This window comes from Notolepis coatsorum (assembly GCF_963971535.1).
Source record: "Notolepis coatsorum genome assembly, chromosome: 20".
In the NCBI taxonomy this organism is placed as follows: domain Eukaryota; kingdom Metazoa; phylum Chordata; class Actinopteri; order Aulopiformes; family Paralepididae; genus Notolepis; species Notolepis coatsorum.
In genome coordinates this window covers 18,638,746-18,664,410 of record NC_140184.1, presented here as the reverse complement: position 1 = coordinate 18,664,410, position 25,665 = coordinate 18,638,746, and the positions used below count along the sequence as shown (strand labels likewise).

The 25,665-nt window shown below is 43.8% G+C and overlaps 1 protein-coding gene across 1 annotated transcript in view; it reads left to right on the top strand.

The window, feature by feature from the left end:
- Positions 1–25,665, top strand: part of akap13 (A-kinase anchoring protein 13) — a 49,194-nt gene that overhangs the window by 3,618 nt on the left and 19,911 nt on the right. Inside the window, 10 exon segments of the mRNA XM_084337813.1 lie at positions 2,716–2,862; positions 5,357–5,610; positions 7,050–7,175; positions 7,558–7,675; positions 12,117–12,368; positions 15,012–15,088; positions 16,698–16,879; positions 17,549–17,631; positions 17,893–18,084; positions 21,213–21,416. Of these exon segments, the coding sequence (XP_084193939.1) occupies positions 2,716–2,862; positions 5,357–5,610; positions 7,050–7,175; positions 7,558–7,675; positions 12,117–12,368; positions 15,012–15,088; positions 16,698–16,879; positions 17,549–17,631; positions 17,893–18,084; positions 21,213–21,416 (1,635 nt within the window).

Here is a 25,665-nt window from a genome sequence, read left to right as displayed (position 1 = left end):
ACACACACACACACACACACACACACACACACACACACACACCTACACACACACACACGTGCACACGCACACACACACACACACACACACACACACACAGACACACACACGCTGTACATATAGGCATGCATGCGCCCACACAACACATGCAGCCCTCTATGCATATACAGGTATACACACAACGTCCTACACTCACACACATACACACACAAACAAACGGCACTCCCTGCTCTTTATCCCACAGTTTGCCCTTGTTGCCTCCCAACAGCTGGGCAGCAGCCGTGAGTCTGTGAGTAAGAGCGACTCCATTCCCTCGATGGAGAACAAAGGGGGAGGGAGGAGAGAGAGAGAGAGAGAGAGAGAGAGAGAGAGAGAGAGAGAGAGAGGGAGAGAGAGAGAGAGAGAGAGAGAGAGAGAGAGAGACAGACAGACAGACAGACAGACAGACAGACAGACAGACAGACAGACAGACAGACAAGTGGCATTTTATTGGATGTTGTCTTCCATGGCCACCGTTGTGTGCGACATTTTTTTTTTTGTATGTGTTTTATAACATGAAGAGACAGAAGAAGGAATGAAGAAACATCTCCTCATGATGAAATTACTTGTTATTCAGCGAATAGCCATGGGATTCTACTGACTAAGTTGATGTAATCAACACATTTTTAAGATTGTAAATCTAAATCTACTTAACCTGCAAACACTTCACATAGCATAGAATTAAATACTTGGACCTACGAAACTTCAAAAGACTGTTCTGACAGCACAATATTGATGTTTGTAATGCATTGTGCCGTTGGGGGGAAATGTCCTGGAAGTTCTGCTTGGAGCCTGGTCCTCACAATGCAGAACACACGGAGTCCCTCAACACGTCCCTAGTCCCCGGGGGAAGTCCCTGCGGTTGAAACAGGGCTTTAGGGTCTAACCGACTCACAGGGACCAAAACACTTTGAATTGACCCAGTACTGAGTGAGACGGCTTCAGCCAGCTGCTGCAAACCGCGCTGCAATGTAACGTATTGCATGCATCACTCTGTCATCCTGCGAGAGGTGGGACAGTCGTTGCAGGAAAACAACGATGGACTTAGAGCGTTGGAGAAAAGTGTCAACCTCTGGGGGCTTGTATCACAGCCATGCTCAGTAGAATCATAAAAATCAATTACGCATGCCTGGCAAACCACCCTATATTGATTATTATTGATTATTGTTGCCATATTTTAGTTACTGCATAGAGGTATGGGGCATGAACAATATAAAGCCATTGTTTATATTACAGAAAAGAGCGGTAAGAAATGTTTCATAAAGTGGATTCAAGAGAACACCAACAGATTTATTTTTATTTATTATCTTATTTATTCAATTCAACAGTCAGGACCTATGAAGCAGATTTAGTTGAGTTACAGATATTATTGGTTATATACGGGGCGAAAAGCAGAGTATTACCGGAAAGCTCGCAGAAATAGTTAAAAGAATTTAGCTCAGAGGATGAGAACCATAGAAAGAAATGTAATTTGAAGCATCAATATGTCACTGACTACACACTACCATGTGTATTTCAGTATGTGGCGTAAAACTGTGGAATTATCTCCAGAAAGATTTAAAGAGTTGTATAAATATCTTTCAGTTCAAGAAAATCAGACTTACCATATGACTTTTTTTTTCAAAAAAGAACAATAAAAAAATATATTATTTTTCTTCTCATGTTATTGTAGGTTAATGATTGTTAAATAATTATAATTGACAGACCATCTATTTCTATTGTTTATTTATTGTTTTGAGTAAGCCGGGACAGGCAAAATACGATTTTCTTCTCCCTGCTCGTTTTCGCTCATGGAATATGCAAATTGAGATGTGCTTTGATTATGAAACACTTTTATTTAGATTTCATGGAACTATGCATTACTGTGCATCACTGTGCATTACCATGAACGAAAACAAATACAAATGAAATGAAAATAATGAAATAACCTGTGTGTTCCCTTTTGCTCATTACAATAGACCTATCTCAAACCCTGCCCTCTTTTCTTGATCCTCCAATCACAACTGTGGCTTACCTCGGACAAACCAAGTTTGTCCGAGGTAAGCGACAGTTGTGATTGGAGGATCAAGAAAAGGGGCAGGGTTTGAGACAGGTCCATTCCGCTTGTGATTGTCTCCTACTACGTTAAAACCCCTCACATCCTCAAAACATCTTGTCAACAAGGAGGTCACCAGCATTTTGTCCCGGTGACTGACAGAGTGTCACGTTGTCTTTGTCCCTGTGACTGACGGAGTGTAACGAGTCTTTGTCCCGGTGACTGACAGAGTGTAACGTGTCCCTGTGACTGACAGAGTGTAACGTGTCTTTGTCCCGGTGACTGACGGAGTGTAACGTGTCTTTGTCCCGGTGACTGACAGAGTGTAACGTGTCTTTGTCCCGGTGACTGACGGAGTGTAACGTGTCTTTGTCCCTGTGACTGACAGAGTGTAACGTGTCTTTGTCCCTGTGACTGACGGAGTGTAACGTGTCTTTGTCCCTGTGACTGACAGAGTGTAACGTGTCTTTGTCCCTGTGACTGACGGAGTGTAACGTGTCTTTGTCCCGGTGACTGACAGAGTGTAACGTGTCTTTGTCCCTGTGACTGACAGAGTGTAACGTGTCTTTGTCCCTGTGACTGACGGAGTGTAACGTGTCTTTGTCCCGGTGACTGACAGAGTGTAATGTGTCTTGTCTCAGGAACGGAGATGATGGACAGCCAGCTAATGGGTGAGTTTGAGGGCGAGGTGAAGGAGCTAGAGGCGGACTCCTGGAGCTTTACTGTGGACAAGAAGTACCTGAAACAGTTGAAGAAGGACGTCATCAAGAGACAAGACGTTATTTACGGTACGTGAGGCACAAATTGATTTACAGAGGTCGTGCAATTGATCAGCATACTGTAAGCTCACGGTAGTGTTGCAGAGCCCTACGCCCAGGAATCGATGAGGCCGTGGAGGAGTTGCCCTTGAATCAGCCCCTGAATCACTTCCCCCAGCGACGTCCCCCTCTGACAATCGTTTTGTGGTTCAGGGTCTACTGTTGCTGGGCCTGTTGTTCTGGGGTTGTTCTGGTTGGTTCTCCAAGGTTGAAATGGTTGGAATCACAACCGGGCCAGTCAGTATCCATTACCGTGATCGCATTACTTCATGAAAATCTCCTAGCTCCTTTGGAGAAAGAAAAGAAAAGAAATGCTGCATCTCAAAAAGATGATGGTATGGTTGGGTCTGCAAGGGGCGGAGAACCTGCTTAGATGGAGTGTAACCTGTTACCCAGTGGCAGCAAGCCTGTAAATGTTAGCTAACAAACAAACAACAATGTCATCTAACGGGGCCACGGTAGATCTCCTAGTTGACGATTCATTGCCAGGATGGACAGTAATGTTCGCGATATGATTTTGTTTGTTAGCCTGAATGACATCTTATCGATCTCCCTTGACGTGTTTGTATCGGCCACCGTGTGGCTGTTGCCACTGAGGTTCAGCCGGGAACCCGACATATCCACTGGCTATGATTACTCTCACATCATGTGCAGACGTTCAGGTGTGCAGCAGAGGAATCAGGACAGCGTTGCTCCCGCTTTGACCCGTAAACCAATGATTGGGTGCATTCAACAAAGGGCAGAGCCCTTTACATCAGCGGGCGAGGCAGCTGCAGGCTCGTACGGAAAAGGATTATAAGAAACATATACTGTAGTTCTGCCTTCAGAAGGTTTTATTAGAGTCATATAGTTTCTTAAAAAAGAATCCTTCAGATGTCATTACTGTACTCGTTTCGACTATGTTTTTTATACTATTGCATTGCCTTTATGTATCCTTGAATAAATCACACTAGAAATCATTATATGTTAGATTAATCATTGCCCAGATATATATGGCAGATAATATATATTACATGTAAGAATCATATGTGGATTTACTGCCATATGTTTTACTTTAAATCTTTTAGTAGACCATATAAAAGTATTGTAAGATTTGTATACATCTTTTCCATTTGGGGGGTTCTAGGCAGACCTTCAGTGAGTTCAGCATAAAGGAACAGGTGGGTTCTAGGCAGACCGTCAGTGAGTTCAGCACAAAGGAACAGGTGGGTTCTAGGCAGACCTTCAGTGAGTTCAGCACAAAGGAACAGGTGGGTTCTAGGCAGACCTTCAGTGAGTTCAGCATAAAGGAACAGGTGGGTTCTAGGCAGACCTTCAGTGAGTTCAGCACAAAGGAACAGGTGGGTTCTAGGCAGACCTTCAGTGAGTTCAGCACAAAGGAACAGGTGGGTTCTAGGCAGACCTTCAGTGAGTTCAGCACAAAGGAACAGGTGGGTTCTAGGCAGACCTTCAGTGAGTTCAGCATAAAGGAACAGGTGGGTTCTAGGCAGACCTTCAGTGAGTTCAGCACAAAGGAACAGGTGGGTTCTAGGCAGACCTTCAGTGAGTTCAGCACAAAGGAACAGGTGGGTTCTAGGCAGACCGTCAGTGAGTTCAGCATAAAGGAACAGGTGGGTTCTAGGCAGACCGTCAGTGAGTTCAGCACAAAGGAACAGGTGGGTTCTAGGCAGACCGTCAGTGAGTTCAGCACAAAGGAACAGGTGGGTTCTAGGCAGACCTTCAGTGAGTTCAGCACAAAGGAACAGGTGGGTCTAGGCAGACCTTCAGTGAGTTCAGCACAAAGGAACAGGTGGGTCTAGGCAGACCTTCAGTGAGTTCAGCACAAAGGAACAGGTGGGTTCTAGGCAGACCTTCAGTGAGTTCAGCACAAAGGAACAGGTGGGTTCTAGGCAGACCTTCAGTGAGTTCAGCACAAAGGAACAGGTGGGTTCTAGGCAGACCTTCAGTGAGTTCAGCACAAAGGAACAGGTGGGTTCTAGGCAGACCTTCAGTGAGTTCAGCACAAAGGAACAGGTGGGTTCTAGGCAGACCTTCAGTGAGTTCAGCACAACAGGGTATGAAGGCTCTGGGCAGACGTCTCATCAGAAATCTCAAGCTTTTAAAACACGATTCCAATCAATGCATCACAGGTGTCTTTGTGGCATGGCGCCATTAATGAACACACTAATTTATTTGCATGGCCTGTTTGACATTTAAAAACCATTGATGAGATCACTGGAGGAGGGCTTTAGACTGCCCCTTCCTAACTCTCTCTCTCTCTCTCTCTCTCTCTCTCTCTCTCTCTCTCTCTCTCTCTCTCTCTCTCTCTCTCTCTCTCTCTCTCTTTATCTCTCTCTATCTATCTCCCTCTCTCTCCCTCTTTCTTTCTCTCTCTCTCCCCCCCTCTCTCTCTCTCCCCCTCTCTCTCTCCCCTATCTCTCCCCCCCTCCCCCCCCCCCCCCCCTCTCTCTCTCTCTCTCTGCAGAGCTGATGCAGACGGAGATGCACCACGTGCGCACGTTGCGCATCATGTCGGAGGTGTACAGCAAAGGGCTGCAGAAGGAGCTGCAGCTGGAGGCCCAGACGGTGGACCGGATCTTCCCCGCGCTGGACGAGCTGCTGGAGCTCCACACCCAGCACTTCCAGCGCCTCCTGGAGAGGAAGAAGGAGAGCCAGCAGCAGGAGGCCACCGACGGGGGCTTCACCATGGACAGGATAGGGGACATCCTCGTCAGCCAGGTCAGCGCACGGTCGATTGGAATCAGAAACACACGTTATTCCTCAATATACATATACAATAATAATAATTAATTTATTTTAGAAAGCGCTTCTCAATGACCCGAAGTCGCTGACAATAGGCAAAAAGAAAAACAAAGAAACAAAGAAAAGAAAAACAAAGAAACAAAGAAACATAGAACCACAGGGAAACAGGGAACAATATGAATGCACAAGAACATAGAGCCACAGTAACAGACAACAAAATACAGGAGCCAGTAGGGGAGGCAGTCGGGAGGTAAGTAAGGGAAACCGAGGGGGAGTTTTTTACCATTTCCAGTTCCGCGTTCTGCGATCTGATTGGCCACTGACGTTTCTGGTGCGATCTGATTGGCCACTGACGTTTCTGGTCATGTGACATGTGCGCCCAATCGCGTGACGCCTGTTCCTGCGCCCATTTCCGCCTCAAACAGCCTGCAAACTACCTAAGGCCTAGTTTATCACTGGTTAAGCTTAGGCGACTCTTTCGAAGTTGGTTAAGGTTAGAGTTTGGAATCGCCCTGCTCTAAGACAAACTCTAACCTTAACCAACTTCGAAAGAGTGCCTAAGCTTAACCGGTGATAGAAACAGGCGTCACACGATTGGGCGCACATGTCACACGACCAGAAACGTCAGTGGCCAATCAGATCGCAGAACGCGAACGCGGAACTGGAAATTAGTTGGTAAAAAACTAGACGCGGGGGGCAGGAGAGAAGAGAAGGTAGGGGAGGGGAAAAGGGGGTGACAGGTTGGAGGAGGGTGGTACTGGTACACGTACAGGGTTTTGTCTCTGTGACAGTGGGGCAGGGACATTCAACAACGTATACGATTCACAGTATTGGCACACACACACATGGTACAGTGACAGCGGGTGAACCCACTTACAGTGCACAAAGACAGCAGGACAACAGTAAAGGGACGGGTAGAGGGATCAATAGGCCACACAGTTGGAACCACTCAGTTTCAACCGTGTGGCATAGCCTCCAGGAAGTTGCTGCTACAGGTATGCCAAGAACAGCTCTGATCACTGGGAATAAGGCGTTGTTTTGAATCGTAGAGAAGATTTAGAGAGCACACTGCATTTATCACTTTTTGCAGTAGCTCTGTGAATATTTCTCTTCTTACTTTTGTAGTGCCCTTTACCGGTCCCAGCTGGCCCATTCGAATATACATAAAGATTTTAAACGTGCCCATACTGCGTTTAATAACGTGTTTAAATGGAGTATGCCGTTTCTGCCTCCCCTGCAAATTAAAGCATGTTACAACTTCAAGAGACGTACGATCTCCTATTAGCTTTAATAAAGGAAATATTCAAACCCAGGAATAGCACATTCAAATAAAAAAAAGTTAGCTATTCGTTTTTTTGACCACGCTGCGATCGGTCCACACTGAGTATTCATGCATATGGGATTTCCTGGTCCAGTTCTCAGGGTCCAACGCAGAGATCATGAAAAGGGTCTACGGCAAGTTCTGCAGCCGCCACAACGAAGCCGTCAGCTTCTACAAGGAGCTCCTGACCAAAGACAAACGCTTCCAGGCTTTCATCAAAGTAAGGCCTTCCTCATAATAAAGATTGTGTCACTTTTTGTCTTTTTGTATTGTTTTATTTAACCCTTTCACTGCCACACTACAAAGGGTCATTGCATTAACCGCCTGTAGTGTGGTAGTGAAAGGGTTAACCTTCTGTAGTGTGGTAGTGAAGAGTTCACGTTTTGTTTTAGAAAAATATGATCTTGTCATCAAATAAGTAGCCACACACTCTTGTTTATCAGTTTACGGTACCATTTATTAAACTTGTATGCATTTTCCTATGGAGATGAAGAAAACATTTAGTTTGTTTGGAATTTAGTTTGTACAGTTGTATAGTTTTGGACCAACTGTTTTCGGAAACGACTAACAAAAAAGGTGCCTTCTCATTTTTTGTCACTTAGAAAAAGATGAGCAGTAGCATCGTGCGGCGGCTAGGTATCCCAGAGTGCATCTTGTTGGTGACCCAGAGGATCACCAAGTACCCGGTGTTACTGCAGAGGATATTGCAGCACACCAAAGGTTAGTTCCACCTAGCTTCCTGCTAGCTTCCTGTTAGCCTCGCTGTTCCTCCCATTCATTCAAGTGACATATTGTATATGGTGCTGTCAGGCGATTACATTTTTTTATCTAATTAATTACAGGATTTGTAATTAATCCATCTAATTAATCGCATTTTAATCGCATAACCATTTTAGACCTGATATTCTATATTCTATAATCATATTTCAAATTGCATGTGTCCGGATGGCAGAATTCAGTACTTCATTCAGTACACTACAAAACCTTCTGTTTAATCATCTTCCATTTATTAATTTGCTTAGATTTTTCAGGTCTGGTCAATTTTAGCATGGTGTTATTCAGTCAAAGATAAACACATTTTTTATTGATATTCTCATTTGGTTCATTACAATTTACTCAAGCCTAGTAACAGACACAGTATTTCTGACACTGGGAATACATTCCCTGAGATCCATAGATGTCCCTAGAATCAGATACCAAGAACATGCAAATGGACCATATAAAAAAGAAAAGTCTGTAAATGTGTATTCTACGTTCTTATGGAATGAATGAGATTCAAAAATATTTAAATAATAAAAAATAATAAAAAAAACGCTTGATTAATTTTGAGTTAATTTTCATAACGCGATAATTTGCTGAGTAATTAATTAATCTAATTAACGCGATAAACTGACTGCCCTAATTGTATGCAGAGTTATAGCCAAGACGACCCCGGTCCAAACAAAGACAAGGCTCAGACTTGTCCTCAGCCGGATAAAGACGAAGACCAGAGGCAGCTGAGGCTGAGCCCAGGAGCAAGTCTAGACAAGGCCTGGATTAAGCCTGGGTTTTAAAAATGTCTATATGAATGATATACTACTATTTATATTAATGCAGCCGTTTACCTATTTACCTATTTTAAAATGTCTATATTAATGATATATACTAAGACAAACATATTCAAATTACTATATTAATTATATATTACGACAAACATATTTAAAAATTGCTATATTAATGATATACTACAACAAACATATTTAGAAATGGCTATATTAATGATATACTACAACAAACATATTTAGAAATGGCTATATTAATGATATACCACAACAAGCATATTTAGAAATGGCTATATTAATGATATACTACAACAAACATATTTAAAAATGGCTATATTAATGATATACTACAACAAACATATTTAAAAATGGCTATATTAATGATATACTACAACAAACATATTTAAAAATGGCTATATTAACGATACACTGCAACATAAATATTTATAAACGGCTATAATAATACTATAATTTCATAAAGCAAATAGCCTACTGTATATCCACAAAGCAGCAGAAAACACCCACCAGTGTCAGGGGGAAATGAATGTTTGTCTTATTGACGTTCCAGGCGTTCCTCTTAGCGCTACGGTGCCATGACTTCCATGGCTCTACTTCCCCCGCGCGCACTGTTCTGCGGTGTGTTAAGGTCACTGAGGCGTGAAGCGTCCCTCCTCACCTCCCAGTCTCTTCCAACTGCGTGCGTTACAGTGTGTCAGTGTCATTAGCACTGGCTCCCCCATCGTCCTCATTATTCCTTTTTCCCCACTTATTCTGAAGTCAACAGGAATGTAGGATGCGGCGGCCGGTTTTGTGTGCATGCTGCATGTGCATGTGGAGGATCTGGTCGAGGACAGTGGAAAGCTGGGCCCGTGGCCAGGCAGTAGTCCCCGCTGCCAGAGAGCGCTGAATCTAAAGGCTTAGCTCATGGCTGAACCACTCCTCTTTGTTTAAATAAGCCAGAGTGAGTCTGTGTCTGAGTAAATAGACCCGTCCCATTGATGGACCTCTGCTGGCCACACAAGTGTGAGCCGTACGGACTCTGTATGTGTGTACTGTACATCAAAGCTCGGTAAAAATAATAGCCAAAGACGTTTTTAACACCTGCGCTCGACTTAACGTGACTTCCAATGGCCCCATCCACTTTCGAGGCTATTGAAGTGTCTGGTTAGATCATGTAACAGATAGAGCAGCCAGGTCCTTTCAAAATTGGCAGTGTTGAGTAGTCACTTTGGCCCGTACGCCTTAGGACGGCTGACCTAGAACGTCGGATAATGTTGTAATTCGGTGAGATGATTTGGCGCATGAGACCCATACAGTTACCATGGCAATGACATAATTTGGGCAAACATTCCAGTGGCAGCTGTGTTGAACAGTCCACCTTTCTGAGTTTCATCCACTATCCACACATTAAGACAAATCTCATTCCCCTTGACAACCCTATCAAAATTGTATGGAAGCTATATTAGTCCTGCCAAATGACATTACCGTGACACATTAGGAAGGGCTCTGTTCATTCAAGTTACGTGGGCTCGATAAACTACCCCTATAGTAGCTGAAACATTTCAAACCACATTCAAATATGCTCTTTTACCTAGGTCTGGTTGCCTGGCCTCTTGTCTGTGTACATTCACAGTAATCATCCAGCTAAGCGTGTTTATAGGTTCCATGTGGCTCTTTGACTTCATTCCCAAGGTGGTCGGAGAGGGCTTTCTCCTGCCAACTGTGAAATGTATATAGAGAGACTTGTTTGAGTGAAGAGAGCCCTCTCTTTTTTCTCTGTACCTTTTGCAAAAATGCTGGACTGAATTAGGCAGCTGGTGACTATGTGTGTCTGGGGTGCCTCACTGTGGGAGTATGACTTGGGCAGGAAAGAGTGTGTTAACTGCGTGGATGGATGGATGTGTATTAGAGGTCGACCGATTAATCCGATTTGACCGATTAATCTGCGACAATCTATCAGTATCGGACATTTATGTTACGGATATCTTACTGTTTGATTAGCTGTCTTTAACAGGCTTTAGTGGGCATATTTATTATGCTAGTCAAGTCAAGTAAAATGTTCCTTTATTAATCCCAATATCAGCATGGGGGGTGGGATAGATAATAGAACAAAGAACAAAGTGCCAGTAATAATGTGTTAACAGTAGTAGTAGTAGTAGTGAACAGAAGTGGGTGACAGGGTCAGACAGTAGTAATAGTGATGATGGTATACATTGTCCAAACCATAGTAATGCATTGCCCCCAGAGTCCGTGCACTGTTTATTATTAAGAGTCAGACACTTCTCAAGTTCACCAGCCATTAGTTCTCCAGTTCCCATTGGCAGCAGTCCGTGCCCACGGTTGTGTAGCCTGATGGCTACTGGGCACAAAGGAATAGCCAAGGCGGTTTGTGGTGTGTCGTGGTGGGGGGGGGGGGATACGTCTATGACTTCACTGAACGTGCTCCTCATCTTGGCTAGCTCCTCATAGAGGGGGTGGGAAGGGGGTTTACAATATAGCATCCAGCTTTTTCCTTGTCCTCCTCTCTGCCCACCACCTCTAGTTTGACCAGTTCGACTCCCATTACGGAGCTAGCCTTCTGGTTCAGTTTCTTAGTGTCTCTTGAGTTGATGTTAGGGGGGGGGGGGGGGGGTGACAGGCTGCTGCTGCTGGTGCTTGTGGGGGTTGGGGGGACATTGGTTCTGATGGGTGGGGGGTCTCACCTGGTCAAACAAGTTCAGGTAATTTGCATGCTCCATGGACCCCTCCACCCCCACGCCTCGCTACTTGAAGCCTGTTATTTTCTTGAGCCCCCCCCCCCCCCCCCCCCCCCCCCCCCCCTCTTTGGGCCAGTCTGCCCGTACTGTAGGTTCCCCTCTAGTTTGTCTTTGAAGATACTGGAACTACTGTATCATATAAAACTAGAGATCTTGAGGAATCCAAAGCCATGTCATGCTAACTCACTGGCAATGGGGGCAGTCAAGTCAAGCTATTTTAAGCTAGCTTAAATTTGATAGGAGGAAAATGCCATTTTCAAAGGGGTCCCTTGACTTCTCACCAAAATGGGCTCAGTGAAGCCACACAAGACTCCCAACGGGTGTGTGTTCCTGCTCCAAACTATTATTATATCAGCCTTTAAAAATCGGTTGTATTCTTTTTGTGTGTGTGTATCATTCAGAAGCATTCAAGTTTTGTGTCACCTATGACACACAAGCCACAACCTTAGTGGAAGACAGCTGAACAAAAACATAACCATTACCTTTACCTAGAAGGACTACTGGTACTAGCAGTCGCATGGAATTTTGACACATCTTTGACTGCCATGTTCTTTTTTTATAATCTCTTATTAGTATCATCGAATTACAACAAGTTGCAGCATGAGGGTCAACATTATAAAATGTGCTCACAATCTGCAGCAAGTTGTCCATGGTTGAACTATTCCCATTTACCCCCCCCCCCCCCCCTTTGCTATCCCTTATAAAGTTAACATGTTTAGTGTGTTTAAAGTAAAGCATCCACCCACCCGCCCAGACAAGAAACAATAATAATAACAACAACGAGTGTATACACACATACATGCCATGTTCAGGTTGTGTGTGTGTAGGTTACGTCAGATAACCCTGTCTTCTTGGCTCCGACAGAGAACGAGGAGGACCACGAGGACCTTGCGGCGGCGTTGAGGCTGGTGAAAGAGGTGATCGCCGCCGTGGACAGCAAGGTGAACGAGCACGACATGAAGCGTCGGCTGAAGGACATCCACAGCCGCACGGACAGTAAGTCCATCATGAGGATGAAGAGCGGACAGATGTTTGCACGAGAGGACCTGGTGAGAGGCCGCAAGCTGCTCCACGACGGTCCGCTGCAGCTGAAAAACGCCCAGGGAAGACTCAAAGGTGAGGGCTACAGGCACACACACTGGTCATATTCACACAGCGGCCATTTTGCTTCTTGCGTGGCGGGAAAATGGCCACTGTGTGAATATGGTCAATCCTCCCCCCTACACACGCATACACTTGTTTTTATTATACTTACAGTGTGAACTGAGGCCTATTGACTACATTCCATTGGTTACATTCATTCCCTAACCAGACCTTAACTCTTACCACTAGATGCCAAATCTCAACCTAACCCTAATTGCCCTGTTTCATGATGATTAAAACGTTTGGTGGACCGTGGAGCCAGCCAAAATGAATGCGGATTTTGCTTCTTTTAGCCATCGCCTGTTTGTTCAATTGAAAGACAAGGCTTAGATGTATCATGTATCAATTGATGTTCCAATTGCTACGACTGAAATGAAGAAATATTTTAATCATTTCAATACAGCTCTGGTTGTTTTCAATTCAATTCAAAGAACAAGCAGCATTTATCCCCCTCTCATGCAACAGTTATGTGTTTGCTGTTCACATAGTAACATGGTCATAAAATAGGACGATTCTAACCCTTACCAGGAGCCTAACCCCTAACCCTAACATGGCCTCACTTCCTGTTTTCCAAACTTCAAACTGGTCTTTACAAGTGTAGTAATACAAACGTGTGTACACACACTAGGGACAGAAATGTACAGGGGCTTGGGTAAAAATGTCCTTGAAATTTGATTAAATGACCCCTGAAAATTGGAATCTGAACAAACCCCCAACAGAAGAAAACAAAAGTACTTTCTTACCCTTACACACACACACACACAAATGCATGGGTGACACAGCGGTGCAGTGGTTAGCACCGTTGCCTCGCAGGAAGAACACCTTGGGTTTGAACCTGACTGTGTGTGTTCTCCCTGTCTTCACGTGGGTCTCCTCTCCTCTGGGCGCTCTGGTTTCCTCCCACACCATAAAAGCCATGCATGCTACTATATAGGTACATACCCCTGCCATCGCCTTGATCAGCTGGTCCCTGGGTGCCGGACTGAGGACGCACAAAGTGCAGACATTTTCTTATTAATTGTAATGCGTTCACACAATATTCAACATCCCTCCACTTTGCTCAGTCCCTTGTACCGATTTACTATCCTCAATAGAAGAGAATTTATATATTTTTAATACCATTCAGAATACATTTATTCAGTTCCTTTATCGGTAAGGACCCAACCCACCCAGGTCACAGTCTGTCTGTCCCTTTTTCATCAGGGAAGAGATATAAAGCCATCGAAACCCAAACTAAACACCAAACAACAGCTTCTTCCCCATCACTCTCCATCACGACTGGTGACTAAAGTTAGCCTCATCCATCCACACCCCAACTTCTACTAATGCACTCCAAACACTTTACTTCATAGGATACACATTAAATCTGCAATATAAAATCCTCATACTACATTGTAGTATAAGGGGGTGACAGTGGCTCGGGAGGTCGAGCAGTCGTTAGGTAAACCGAAGGTTCCCGGTTAAATTCCCCCTCTTCCCGGGCAGTGTGTCAAAGTGTCCTTGAGCAAGAGACTTACCCTCTAACTGCTCCTGACGAGCAGGTGGGCACCTCGCGTGGCCCGCCTGTGAATGTGTGAGTGAATGGGTCAAATGTGAGGAACAAAATTGTAAAGCGCTTTTTGGATAAAAGCGCTATATAAATGCACCATTTACCATTGTATCAATGTTGTAATAGGAAGCACCTCATTCAATCGTTTGATCTGCACTGTTATGGTTTACCTGCCGTGCATACATAATATATAAGCCTTTTATATAATAAACTGATACAAGACACAACTATGCTCAGTGCTCACATGTCTCTGTATTGTTTTTAATGATCTAACCTGTTGTTTTTATACTTCACTATTTGCATCCAAGTGCCTTTATTTAGTATATACAGTATCGATAGAGGATGTTACCGTACCTCATCATATTAACTTGTTTATTTAGTATATATAGATAGAGGATGCTACAGTACATCATCATATTAACTTGTTTATTTAGTATATATAGATAGAGGATGCTACCATACCTCATCATATTAACCTGTTTATTTAGTATATATAGATAGAGGATGCTACCATACCTCATCATATTAACTTGTTTATTTAGTATATATAGATAGAGGATGCTACCATACCTCATCATATTAACTTGTTTATTTAGTATATATAGATAGAGGATGTTACCGTACCTCATCATATTAACTTGTTTATTTAGTATATATAGATAGAGGATGTTACCATACCTCATCATATTAACTTGTTTATTTAGTATATACAGTATAGATAGAGGATGCTACCATACCTCATCATATTAACTTGTTTATTTAGTATATATAGATAGAGGATGCTACAGTACATCATCATATTAACTTGTTTATTTAGTATATACAGTATAGATAGAGGATGCTACAGTACATCATCATATTAACTTGTTTATTTAGTATATATAGATAGAGGATGCTACCGTACCTCATCATATTAACTTGTTTATTTAGTTATCTTGTTTTCTATTGCCGCTGGTCTCGGAGAGTTACCCAACCGCACTGAACGTCTACGATGACAAACAAAGTGTTGTAATGTTATCTTATCCTGCGTAACCCCGGCTCCTCCACTGTGTTCCTTCCCCCTCCAGACATACAGGCCTTGCTGCTCTCAGATGTTTTCGTCTTCCTCCAAGAGAAAGATCAAAAATACGTATTTGCTTCACTGGTATGTTATTGATTTAACCTCTCTCTCGCTCTCGCTGCCTCTCTCTCTCTCTCTCTCTCTTTTTTTCTTTCCTCACTCCCTCGCTCTCTCCCTCCTTTGTAATAAAGGCCCTATTGAGTGGCAGTCGGGGGAAGGCTGTCAAATGTTCCTATCCCACTGTTGCTAAACACATCCCCCTCAGAATGAGCTCTCTATCTAATGCAGGCATTACATAACGTTAGCCCGCCGCGCGCCCGCTTCTCCGAGCTAGCTGCTTCTAATAAAGCTATAATATTGGCTCAGGAAGTCTCTTGGCAAGCCACTGGCATGTGATCCAGCCGTTATACAAGGGCTTTTGAGCTGTTTTTTCCATGCTCACAACAATTACAGTTTCATGGCTGGGGTTTGTTGAATGCGTGCCCCCCCCCCACACCCCCACCCTCCCATAAATGCAACTATACGGGTGGAAATAGCGTCAGCTGCTGTAGGGTAATAAGTGTTTTCATCATGGAAAGACCGTGACGCTTGTAGAGGTTGCTGGCATTCTGGTGATATTAGTTGGAATCAAACAAAGAGCGTTCACCCAGAAAGGCAGGAATCTGCAAAAACGATGTTAGGTAACATAAGCCAGTGAAATCTTTTGAACTGCGAGAGAGAGAGAGAAGTGTGCGGTCTTCACGTACTAACAGAGGAACAGCGTATCAACCCTGCCAGGGAGGGAGCACCTCATACGCCGCCCAAAAAGTAAACGGCTGTTATTCCCAGGATGACGGCTGTGTACTTTTGAAATTATAGAATGAATTTTGAATGAGTTTGAACTGAGGTCATGATAATTACCCTGCCCACACGTTTTTACTTCAAACATAATTTGCACAAACAACAAAGACCTTTTGAACCTTGAAAACGGGCGTTATGAGGTATTTTCCCGTGGCACCGGTGTGGTTCTGCGTCAGAAATGTCCACTCTAGTTTGTGACTCAACTAAACGGTTGTGTATAAAAGAACGGTGTCCCAGTGTTACTGTGATTTAGCCGTGGAGAGAAAGGACCAACCCCCTAGCTGTCAGACAAGGGAGGATTAACAGTGAGGTGATTCACATGGAGACACTGAGCTGACTAACTGTGATGATGATGATGATGATGATGACATTATCCAGACCTAATGTTGCCTTTCCTCTGCCCGTCTGTCCGTCTGTCTTTCTGTCTGTACGTCTCTGTCCCCCACCCCTCTCCCTCCTCCCCTCCCCTCCCCTCTCTGCCTCATCCTTTCTCCTCCTTTGATTTCCTGCCTGTTTTCTCTTTCTCCCCGACACGCCTCCTTTCCTCCCCATCCCACCCTTTTCTTTGTGACCCTCCCACTCTTCATCACTCTGTCTCTCTCTCTCTCTCTCTCTCTCTCTCTCTCTCTCTCTCTCTCTCTCTCTCTCTCTCTCTCTCTCTCTCTCTCTCTCTCCCGCCCTGTCTCCTGTCCTTCCCTCTCCTATCCCACCTTTTCCTCCCACCTTTTCCTCCCTCCCTCCCTCCCTCCCTCCCTCCCTCCCTCCCTCCCCCCCCCTCCCTCCCTCCCTCCCTCCCTCCCTCCCTCCCTCCCTCCCTCCCTCCCTCCCTCCCATCTCTCCGTCACCCTCCCAGGACCAGCGCTCCACCGTCATCTCCCTGCAGAAGCTGATCGTGCGAGAGGTGGCCAACGAGGAGCGGGGCCTCTTCCTCATCACAGCCGGCATCGAGAAGCCAGAGATGGTGGAGGTGTTGGCCAGCACCAAGGAGGAGCGCAACACCTGGATGCAGCTGATCCAGGACGCCCTGCACTCCATGTGAGTCTATAACCCCAACTCAAACCCTTCACGTTGGTTTTATTTTCATAGCCGACACCTTGCTTTTCGCTCGGTAGGCAGGGACTACAGATGAAGACTAGCTCATTAGCTAACTCTGGCACATTTACATGTGATGTGGAAACTGAAGATGTTGATTAATGTGCACTGTTCCTTGGGTAAAAAAATATATATACTGTATATATAATAATATAATATTTATATATTATATAAATAAATAACTTAAACTTAACATTCATGGCCCGGAACCTGTAGCTACATTCCCCTCCCAATTCCCTTGCAACCCAGGAGTTGGACCCAGGCCCAGCTCAGTAGATTGCAATGTAGCAGAGAGCTCTGATGGAGGGCTCTACTGCCAGGGGATTAGCACTATAGTCTACAGCACCTGGGGATACAGTCAGTGATGGGCTGCCGTCGGAGGATTATCCCACGAGCAGCGCAGCAGGGAGGACTCTCACTGTGGGATGTACCTCGACCTGCAGTGTGGGCAATATAGAGTACATGCATTTCTGTTGCTACTCCATGTCAATGGCACACAAAGCCAAACGGTATAGTCTATATTAGATAATGCTGTGTAGGGTGATATGTGAAGAAATCGATTGTTTGCATTATATATTATGTGTATATATACTGTATATGTTGACTTGACAGAGACAAGGATGAAGACGAGGGCATTCCCAGTGAAACGGAGGAAGATAAGAGACAGTTGGAGACGAAAGCCAAGGAAATGAGAGGTGAGCAGAATATGGTCTCTGTGTGTGTGTGATTATGAAAAATGTGACTTTCCATACCTTGGTAGATATTGTGATATTGATATAGAGTAGACAATATCAATATTTATCATTCCCATATCAGCCAGCCCTAATGTATACTTTATACCCCTTCTTATTTGCCATACAACACTAAACTGTGCAGTGCACTTATATAGCCCCCACCAAACCCATCTCCTCCTCCTCCTCCTCTCTCTCTCTCTCTCTCTCTGTCCTCCAACCCAGACACGCTGAGGAAGAAGGATGAGCAGATCGTGGCTCTGCTGGAGGAGAAGATGAAGGTGTTCAGGGACATGTATGAGTGTGTGAGCCCAGGTGGAGAGCAGGCCTCCTCTCCAGGCAAGGTTCTGTTCAGGGCTGCCAGCACCCAGGACCTGGCCAAGGGAGAGCCCATTATGAAGGACGCGCTTCAAGAAGGTGAGAGAGAGAGAGAGAGAGAGAGAGAGAGAGAGAGAGAGAGAGAGAGAGAGATAGCACCCAAAGCACCAAACGGTTCCCATTTCAATTGACCATGAGCATTCAAATTCAGTCATTTCTTTACACACAAAGATGTAATATAAGTGTCACAATATTCCTAAAAAAGCTTGAATTATGAAGAAAGCACCCATGGTGGAATTGATATTAAAAGAAAATGAATTGACCTCAGTGCTGGAGCACATGCTAGGATCACGGGGGGGATTGGAGGAGACTCAAATGTAATTACCGTCGAAGTCACAAATGTGAGGTGGTTTGCAATGAAGGTTTAGCTGTTCCATTCAGCACACAGCGAGGTGGCACCGCAGGGCATAGCAAACTAGCATAGAGACTAGAGACTAAGCACACATTCACAACACACTTTTATCATTCTGCCAAATTTTATCTTAGAATGGAAAAGAGTCGACTTGCCCAGTTATTGTTGAGCAGTTGGCACTTGTATTTCATATTTCTATTGCAACGGGTAGATTTGTTTTTGTTTGGAAATCGGCCAATCTAACTCCTCTTCATAAGGATTTAGGTAAATAATTACCCAAGCTGCCATGCTTAGCCAAAATTCTGGATTCCTTGGTAAAAACAATCAACTCAATTCACTCAGTTTTACACACCAACCTGGATTTAGAGCTAATCACAGCACCATTTCAGCTGTTATATCGGCATTACATTACAAAAATTATGTAATATCGGTATTAGATAGAAAGACTTGTGACTGGTTTCAGGATTATTTGTTTGAAAGACGTTAGTGTGTGAAGTGCCAAATCGGAGCAGATAACAAAGGTTGTCTTCTCGAAATCCCAAAACATAGACTACGGCAATCTGCATATCTCCACTGTAAATGGTTCAAATATTGAAAGGGTCACGTAATACAAATATCTTGGAACTGGCTCAACGACAAATTCACATTTAAGCACCACACTGGGAAACGTGTTAGCAAAATACTAACCAGTGTCCCTTTGATCTGTAGAAAAAAAGATTGTTGAATCAACCTTCCTGGCCATTTTAGACTATGGAGATGTAACATACAGACATGCTGCTGCCTCCACACTCAGGCCCTTAGACTCTGTTTACCAGTCAGCTCTGAGGTTTATTAGCTAGAGCACTCACCACTGTATTCTATATGACAGAGGTCACCAATAGGCGGACCATAGTCCAGGTCTGGACCCAGGCACCGTCCTATCCGGACCGGGACCTATGAGAATTATTTCATTTCGATGGAGCGTTTCTATTTTAACCGGAGTAGCTCTTCTAGCCTTTACAGCACTGGTTTAGTGACCCAAGAAACCCACAGAACCAAATCATCTCGTGTGACGCTACTCAGCCAATCAAATCTGTGCATTCCGTTCAAGTCAGTGAGATATGCGCGCGCGCACACACACACACACACACACACACACACACACACACACACACACACACACACACACACACACACACCAGAGAGACGAGACGAAGTGAGACAAGAGACTACAGTTGGAGAAATAAACAAGTCAAAGAAAAGTAATTGCACATGGCGTGCTCTAAAAAGAGAAAGGTGAAGAGAGCTTTTATTCAAGAATGAACAGACTCTTCTTACATGTTCATTCTTCCCACGGACAGTTCAAAACCAGTATGTCTCATATGTTCAAAACCAGTACGTCTCATATGTTCAAAACCAGTACGTCTCATATGTTCAGAGACTGTGGCGATTATTAAAAACAGAAATATGAAGCGCCACTACGAGACAAAGCACACGTCTTTTGAGAAAACATACCCACTCAAATTCGAGTGGGCACAGAAAATAAAGGACAAGAGCCCAATATGATGATCCACCAGAATCCTGACACATTGGCCCAGTTAACAAAAAAGATAAAGATTTTCTAAAATGAAGCACTTTATTTTAAGATTTCTTTCAAAAGCTCAGTTAACTGTAAATGCAGCCCTTATTTGACTTGAAATGAGAAAAGAACATGTATTTATTATGAGTGCTTATTATTTATAATCCACCCAGTTCAGTGTGAAAACTGACAATAAATATTGTTGAAATATTATTGTACTTTATTTGATTTGAGAGTCAGTTGTTGACTACATACAGAAGTTGATATAACTACTAGGCTACTTCAATATACAGTATAAGGCACTGAACCATAACGAAAGTTAGACATTATGATGTTCCGGTCGTTTGCTTGAGGAAATATCCTCTAACTGGATCTCTTTGAATTTTAATCGAATACGGCTGCTATATGATAAGGTTGGTTGGTCTTCTCTGGCTGACAGGCTCAGTAATCATTGGTATTTGTATATTTATAAAGCCCTACTCTGTAAATTACCACCTTATATCATCTATGCTGCCCTGGAACACCGGCCCACACTTCACACACTCTAGTTCTTCACGTACCCCATGCTAAACTAATCTGGGAAGGACTGCTTTGTGTATTGATGCAGCGAAACCATGAAATCTCTTACAATGTGACCTAAAACTCAGTGCGCTTGTCTCTGTTGGACGGGTTAGATTCTTAATTAAAAGCTATCCCACTTTTACTTGTAATTACTTTCTCTGATGGGATATTGCATATCGAGCTGTATTTACTTTTGACTGTGTGTTGGTAATTGCCAATTGGTTTATTGTATGTGCCGTTGAAAATGAGGGTCTCCCTCAATGACTCCTGAGTTTTTTTTAATGACCTGCCAAAGTGTCCAGTAAAGTAAACAAGCCCTGCCAGTATCTGTCTTGTGGCTGGTGTCTGCAGTGCACCCCGATTACTGATGGCTACAGATTGTTGCGCACACTAACATAAAACTGGAAACATTAACGACTATAACATAAAACATAAAATAACATAAAACCATTCCTTTCTACTCCCGGACATAAAACTGTGCAGTTTTGAGCGTGTCCTCCTGGTGTCTTGTGCAGGAAAGAGGCTCACGAGATGGTATCGCATGGCGCTGTTGGGCCTGTACCGGAGCCAGCGTATTGTGCAGCTGTTGTTGGTACCTATGTTTATCTTCTGCTCTCTGGCAGTAACAGCATTAGCCAGGATAATTAAATTACTGACTTGTGTGTGCATCTGTTTGTTTGTTTGTTTGCGTGACAGTGGAGACGTTGCAGGCGCTGGTGAGCGGCAGCCTGGGTGGGGCGATGGCGGTGGGGCAGCAGGTGGCCAGTGGCCAGGAGGCCGGAGTGGGCGGAGGAGGAGGAGGAGGAGGAGGAGGAGGGGGCGGAGTGGGGCCAGTCTGTCTGCCCCGCAGGGCCGAGACCTTCGGAGGCTTTGACAGTCACCAGATGAACAGCTCCAAGAGTAAGAGCCCAGACCTGACACCCCCCCCCCCCCCCACCCCAAAAGCTTACATCGCAGGGTTTCTCAGCTGCTGGCTCGCCACTTGAAAATCCGGCTCATTAACCCTTTCACTGCCCGTACTACCAAACAGTTAACCCTTTCACTGTGATAATACACAGAAGGTTAACCCTTTCACTGCCACACGACAGCAGGTTAACCCTTTCACTGGTTAACCGTCGGTAGTGTGATAGTAAGTCAAGTCAGTCAAGAGTTTTATTTGTCACGGCATACAAGTATACAGTGAAATGTGGGGGGTCTTGCCCGCAACGATTGTGCAATAATACAATAATGCCATAATACAATAATACAATAATAAGAATCCAATAGGATGAGAATAAGACAGTTAACCTTCTGTAGTGTGGCAGTGAAAGGGTTATGACCGCTTTGACAGCAGTGCAGATACGTATGAGACTTATACGAGTAACTGGAGCCTAAATGGGATTCTTTTCACGAATATCCAGTACAGTACTGTGTGTGTATTTGATGCCGCTGGATGGATAAAACGCTTGTTACCTTCAGATGGACAGAAAGGGGGCGGCTAAGTGGCGCAGTGGGCAAGGCACTCGCCACTAACGCAGGAGATGCTGGTATCGAGCCCAGCTCTCGGCGTTGCTACCGGCCGTCATACTAACACAATTGGCAGTGTTAGAGGGTGGGAAAGCCGGTGGGTGGGGATCGGACGTTGTGGACAGCGACTCCTACAGGTCGGTTTGGTGACGCCGGCCGGTGCGGCGGAAACAGGAAGTATCGGGGGCAGCGTGAGCCTCCCACGCGTTACTCCTCGCCACTGAGAGTTCGAGCTGCTGCGGTGAAAAGATGCGACGGCTGCCTCCTCGTGTAGCGGAGGGGACACGTGATGCAAGGCTTCTGTCCTCACTACAACCGACCTGTGGGAGGCATAGTCTAGCAACGTTCAAGACAGGGGAGGGGAGAATTGGATAATACGAAAAAATTGAAAATGGGGAGAAAAAGTGGATAAAAAATAAATAAAGATGGACAGAGAGGTACTGGAGAAGACCCCGCCTCCTGTCTGTGTTCTCTCTTGGCTTATTATGCCTGGAATGTCCTACACAAAACAAAATACAACTACAGTACTAACATTCCACAACATTAGTGCAGATAATCAGGTAGACCTATAGGAGGACAATATGCTCATGAAGCCAGGCAGATGATAATGATGATGATAATGATGCCTTTATTTATACTGCGTAGCACTTCTCCATGCACACGTTACAAAGTACTTAACAGCAAAGACCAAAAAGCTATTAGATCGAGCAAGTGCATATAGCCCTCAGATAAAACACATTTACATAGAACAATACTAATACAATAGATATATATTGAAAATGCCTCATGAACATGGAAAAGATTATAAAAATACTTTCAGATGAAAATGTGTTTTCAGTAGTGATTTAAAAGAAGACGGAGACGGGCAGGAAGCGAGATTATTATATTATTATAACGCAGATTATTTGGTCTGATAGATATTGAGTTAAAGATAACTGGAATGTGTGATGTCATAATGATGTCACATATTCCACCAGGAAGTATTCAATTTAATTGTGAAATTATGAACATTTAAAATAATATATTATCAAGGCTTTTCCTGCCTTTCTAGATAATGTTAATCACTTGCTAAAGCCATGATATTATAATTTTACTGAGCTGTATTAAATACCTGCAATAACATAATTCCAAAATGTTTTACTTGTAGTTTTGGGATATGTGTGAGATTATGGGCATACTAAATCTGGATAATGTATATAGTAAACAAGGCTAAATTAAATAAAAGCATGAATACTTCTCTCTGCATCACTAACATTCAGGGCCGGACAAATATTTGCAGTGTTCCTCAGTTGGGGAAAAAACATGACTACGCTAGTTTTGCTCAATATTTAAATGTCACTAGTTTGGCTTTCACCAATGCTGACACAAACACAGAATACGTTTACATATTTAATAGGAATATGATGGATTGAGCGCAGCTGCAACAGCCAGGAAGGGGCACCTCAGGGAGGATGCACGAGCGTACAGGGTCCGCTGTAGGTGCACCTGTAGGGGGAGAAGATGGGGATGGGAACTGAAGCTGCCCTCAGGCGCGGACCTCCAGCCTGGTGGAGTGGTCCTCCAGAAGGGAGGCCAATTGCTTGCCCTAAAAGGGGATATAATATGGTGGGATGACTCGGAAACCCCTGTTCCACAGGGAAGAAAAGAAAGAAAAAAGATACCCAGGCCAATTTGGGATAGACTGGGGAAAAATTCTTCCCTGACCACTTTATTGAGGCAATTGAGCAGGCCTTGACTAGTAATTAAGGGTGGGGGGGGGGGGGGGGGGGGGGTTCCTTTCAGCACCGCAGACAGATCTAGCAATGAGAAGGAGAAAATAGTTAGACAGATGCAAGCATAAGTGACGTGGTGGCAGAGAAAGTGATTAATAGGGTTAGAAATCAACATAACAAGTGTTTAATCAATATGAAATTAACTTACCTTCAGGATAGACGTGAACTTACAGAGTGTGAACTTACATCAGTGAGAGATTGAACCTTTTTGAAGAAATGTCTGACATAGGGGAGAGGGGAGTATTTCAAGAGGAAATCGTGTGAGATGGGGGAGCAGTCAGCAGTGCAGTGGAGAGGGAATCAATATGGTTGATCAGGTGGACTGGCCAGGGAAAGATGTGTGGTTCTGCAGTGCAGTGGAGAGGGGATCAATATGGTTGATCAGGTGGACTGGCCAGGTAAAGATGTGGGGTTCTGCAGTGCAGTGGAGAGGGGATCAATATGGTTGATCAGGTGGACTGGCCAGGTAAAGATGTGGGGTTCTGCAGTGCAGTGGAGAGGGGATCAATATGGTTGATCAGGTGGACTGGCCAGGTAAAGATGTGGGGTTCTGCAGTGCAGTGGAGAGGGGATCAATATGGTTGATCAGGTGGATTGGCCAGGTAAAGATGCAAAGTACGGGTGGGGTTCTGCAGTGCAGTGGAGAGAGGAATAGGGAGGCGTGTGTAATGACCCGCATCATTGGTGTAAACCTCCTCCCGAAATTCGTGAAAATATGAATATGAGATTTAACGTTTTGAATTAGAGGGCAGGGTATGAGTTCAGTTGAAGCATACAGTCATGTAATGTGGTCGACGTATTTGGGTTTTCCAGAATTTACTGCAACAAATTACATATTACCAGATGCTCAATGGTTGGCCAACACTTAGTTGATTTCTTCCTCCAGAAGAATGATTCTGAATGAGATCAAATCTGTGCATTCCGATAAGCATTGCGACTCAAGTCAGTGAGATACAATATGGATAATTTTTTTTATGTATTTTCACTAAATACATTTTTACTATCTTTTGAGAAAACATACCCGCTCAAATTCGAGTGGGCACAGAAAATAAAGGGTGTAAGAGCCCAATATGATGATCCACCAGAATCCTGACACATTCATTCACTGCCCAGTTAACAAAAAAGAAGAAAAGGGAAACTCAATCTACACTTTCTATCTAAAATTAAGATTTCTTCAAAAGCTCACTGTTATGTATTTTATCTTTAAATGCAGCCCTTATTTTACTTGAAAAGAGAAAAGAACATGCATTTATTATTAGTGCTTATTATTTATAATCCATCCAGTTCAGTGTGAAAACTGACAATAAATAATATTATTGTACTTTATTTGATTTGACAGTCAGTTGTTGACAACATACAGATGTTGATACAACTACTAGGCTACTTGAATATACAGTATATGGCACTGAACCATAACGGAAGTTAGACATTATGATGTTCCGGACGTTTGCTTGAGGAAATATTCTCTAACTGGATCTCTTTGAATTGTAATTTAATTGAATAATCTAATTGAAACTTTCAGATGCTAAAACCAGTTGAGAAACAGACTGGCCTACTGACCACAAGGGGGCAGAATATTGAATATTATCAATAGAGATGAAATCGTGGTCTTAAGTAAGACAAGGCAAGTTGTCTGGTTCCACTGAGCTGTCGGCTGCTTGTAATTATGTGGTTGTGATTATTATTTATATATAATCACATTATTGATTATATATTACAGCCTATACTGTAGTGATTTTGGTTCCACTCATATGTACAGGTATAGCTAATCTCTTTTCCTGTCATATACCTCACTTATCCAAACCTTACTGACGGTTTACACCCTTAAATAGAATTAACTAAATATACAGTAATGCAAAATATAAACAGAC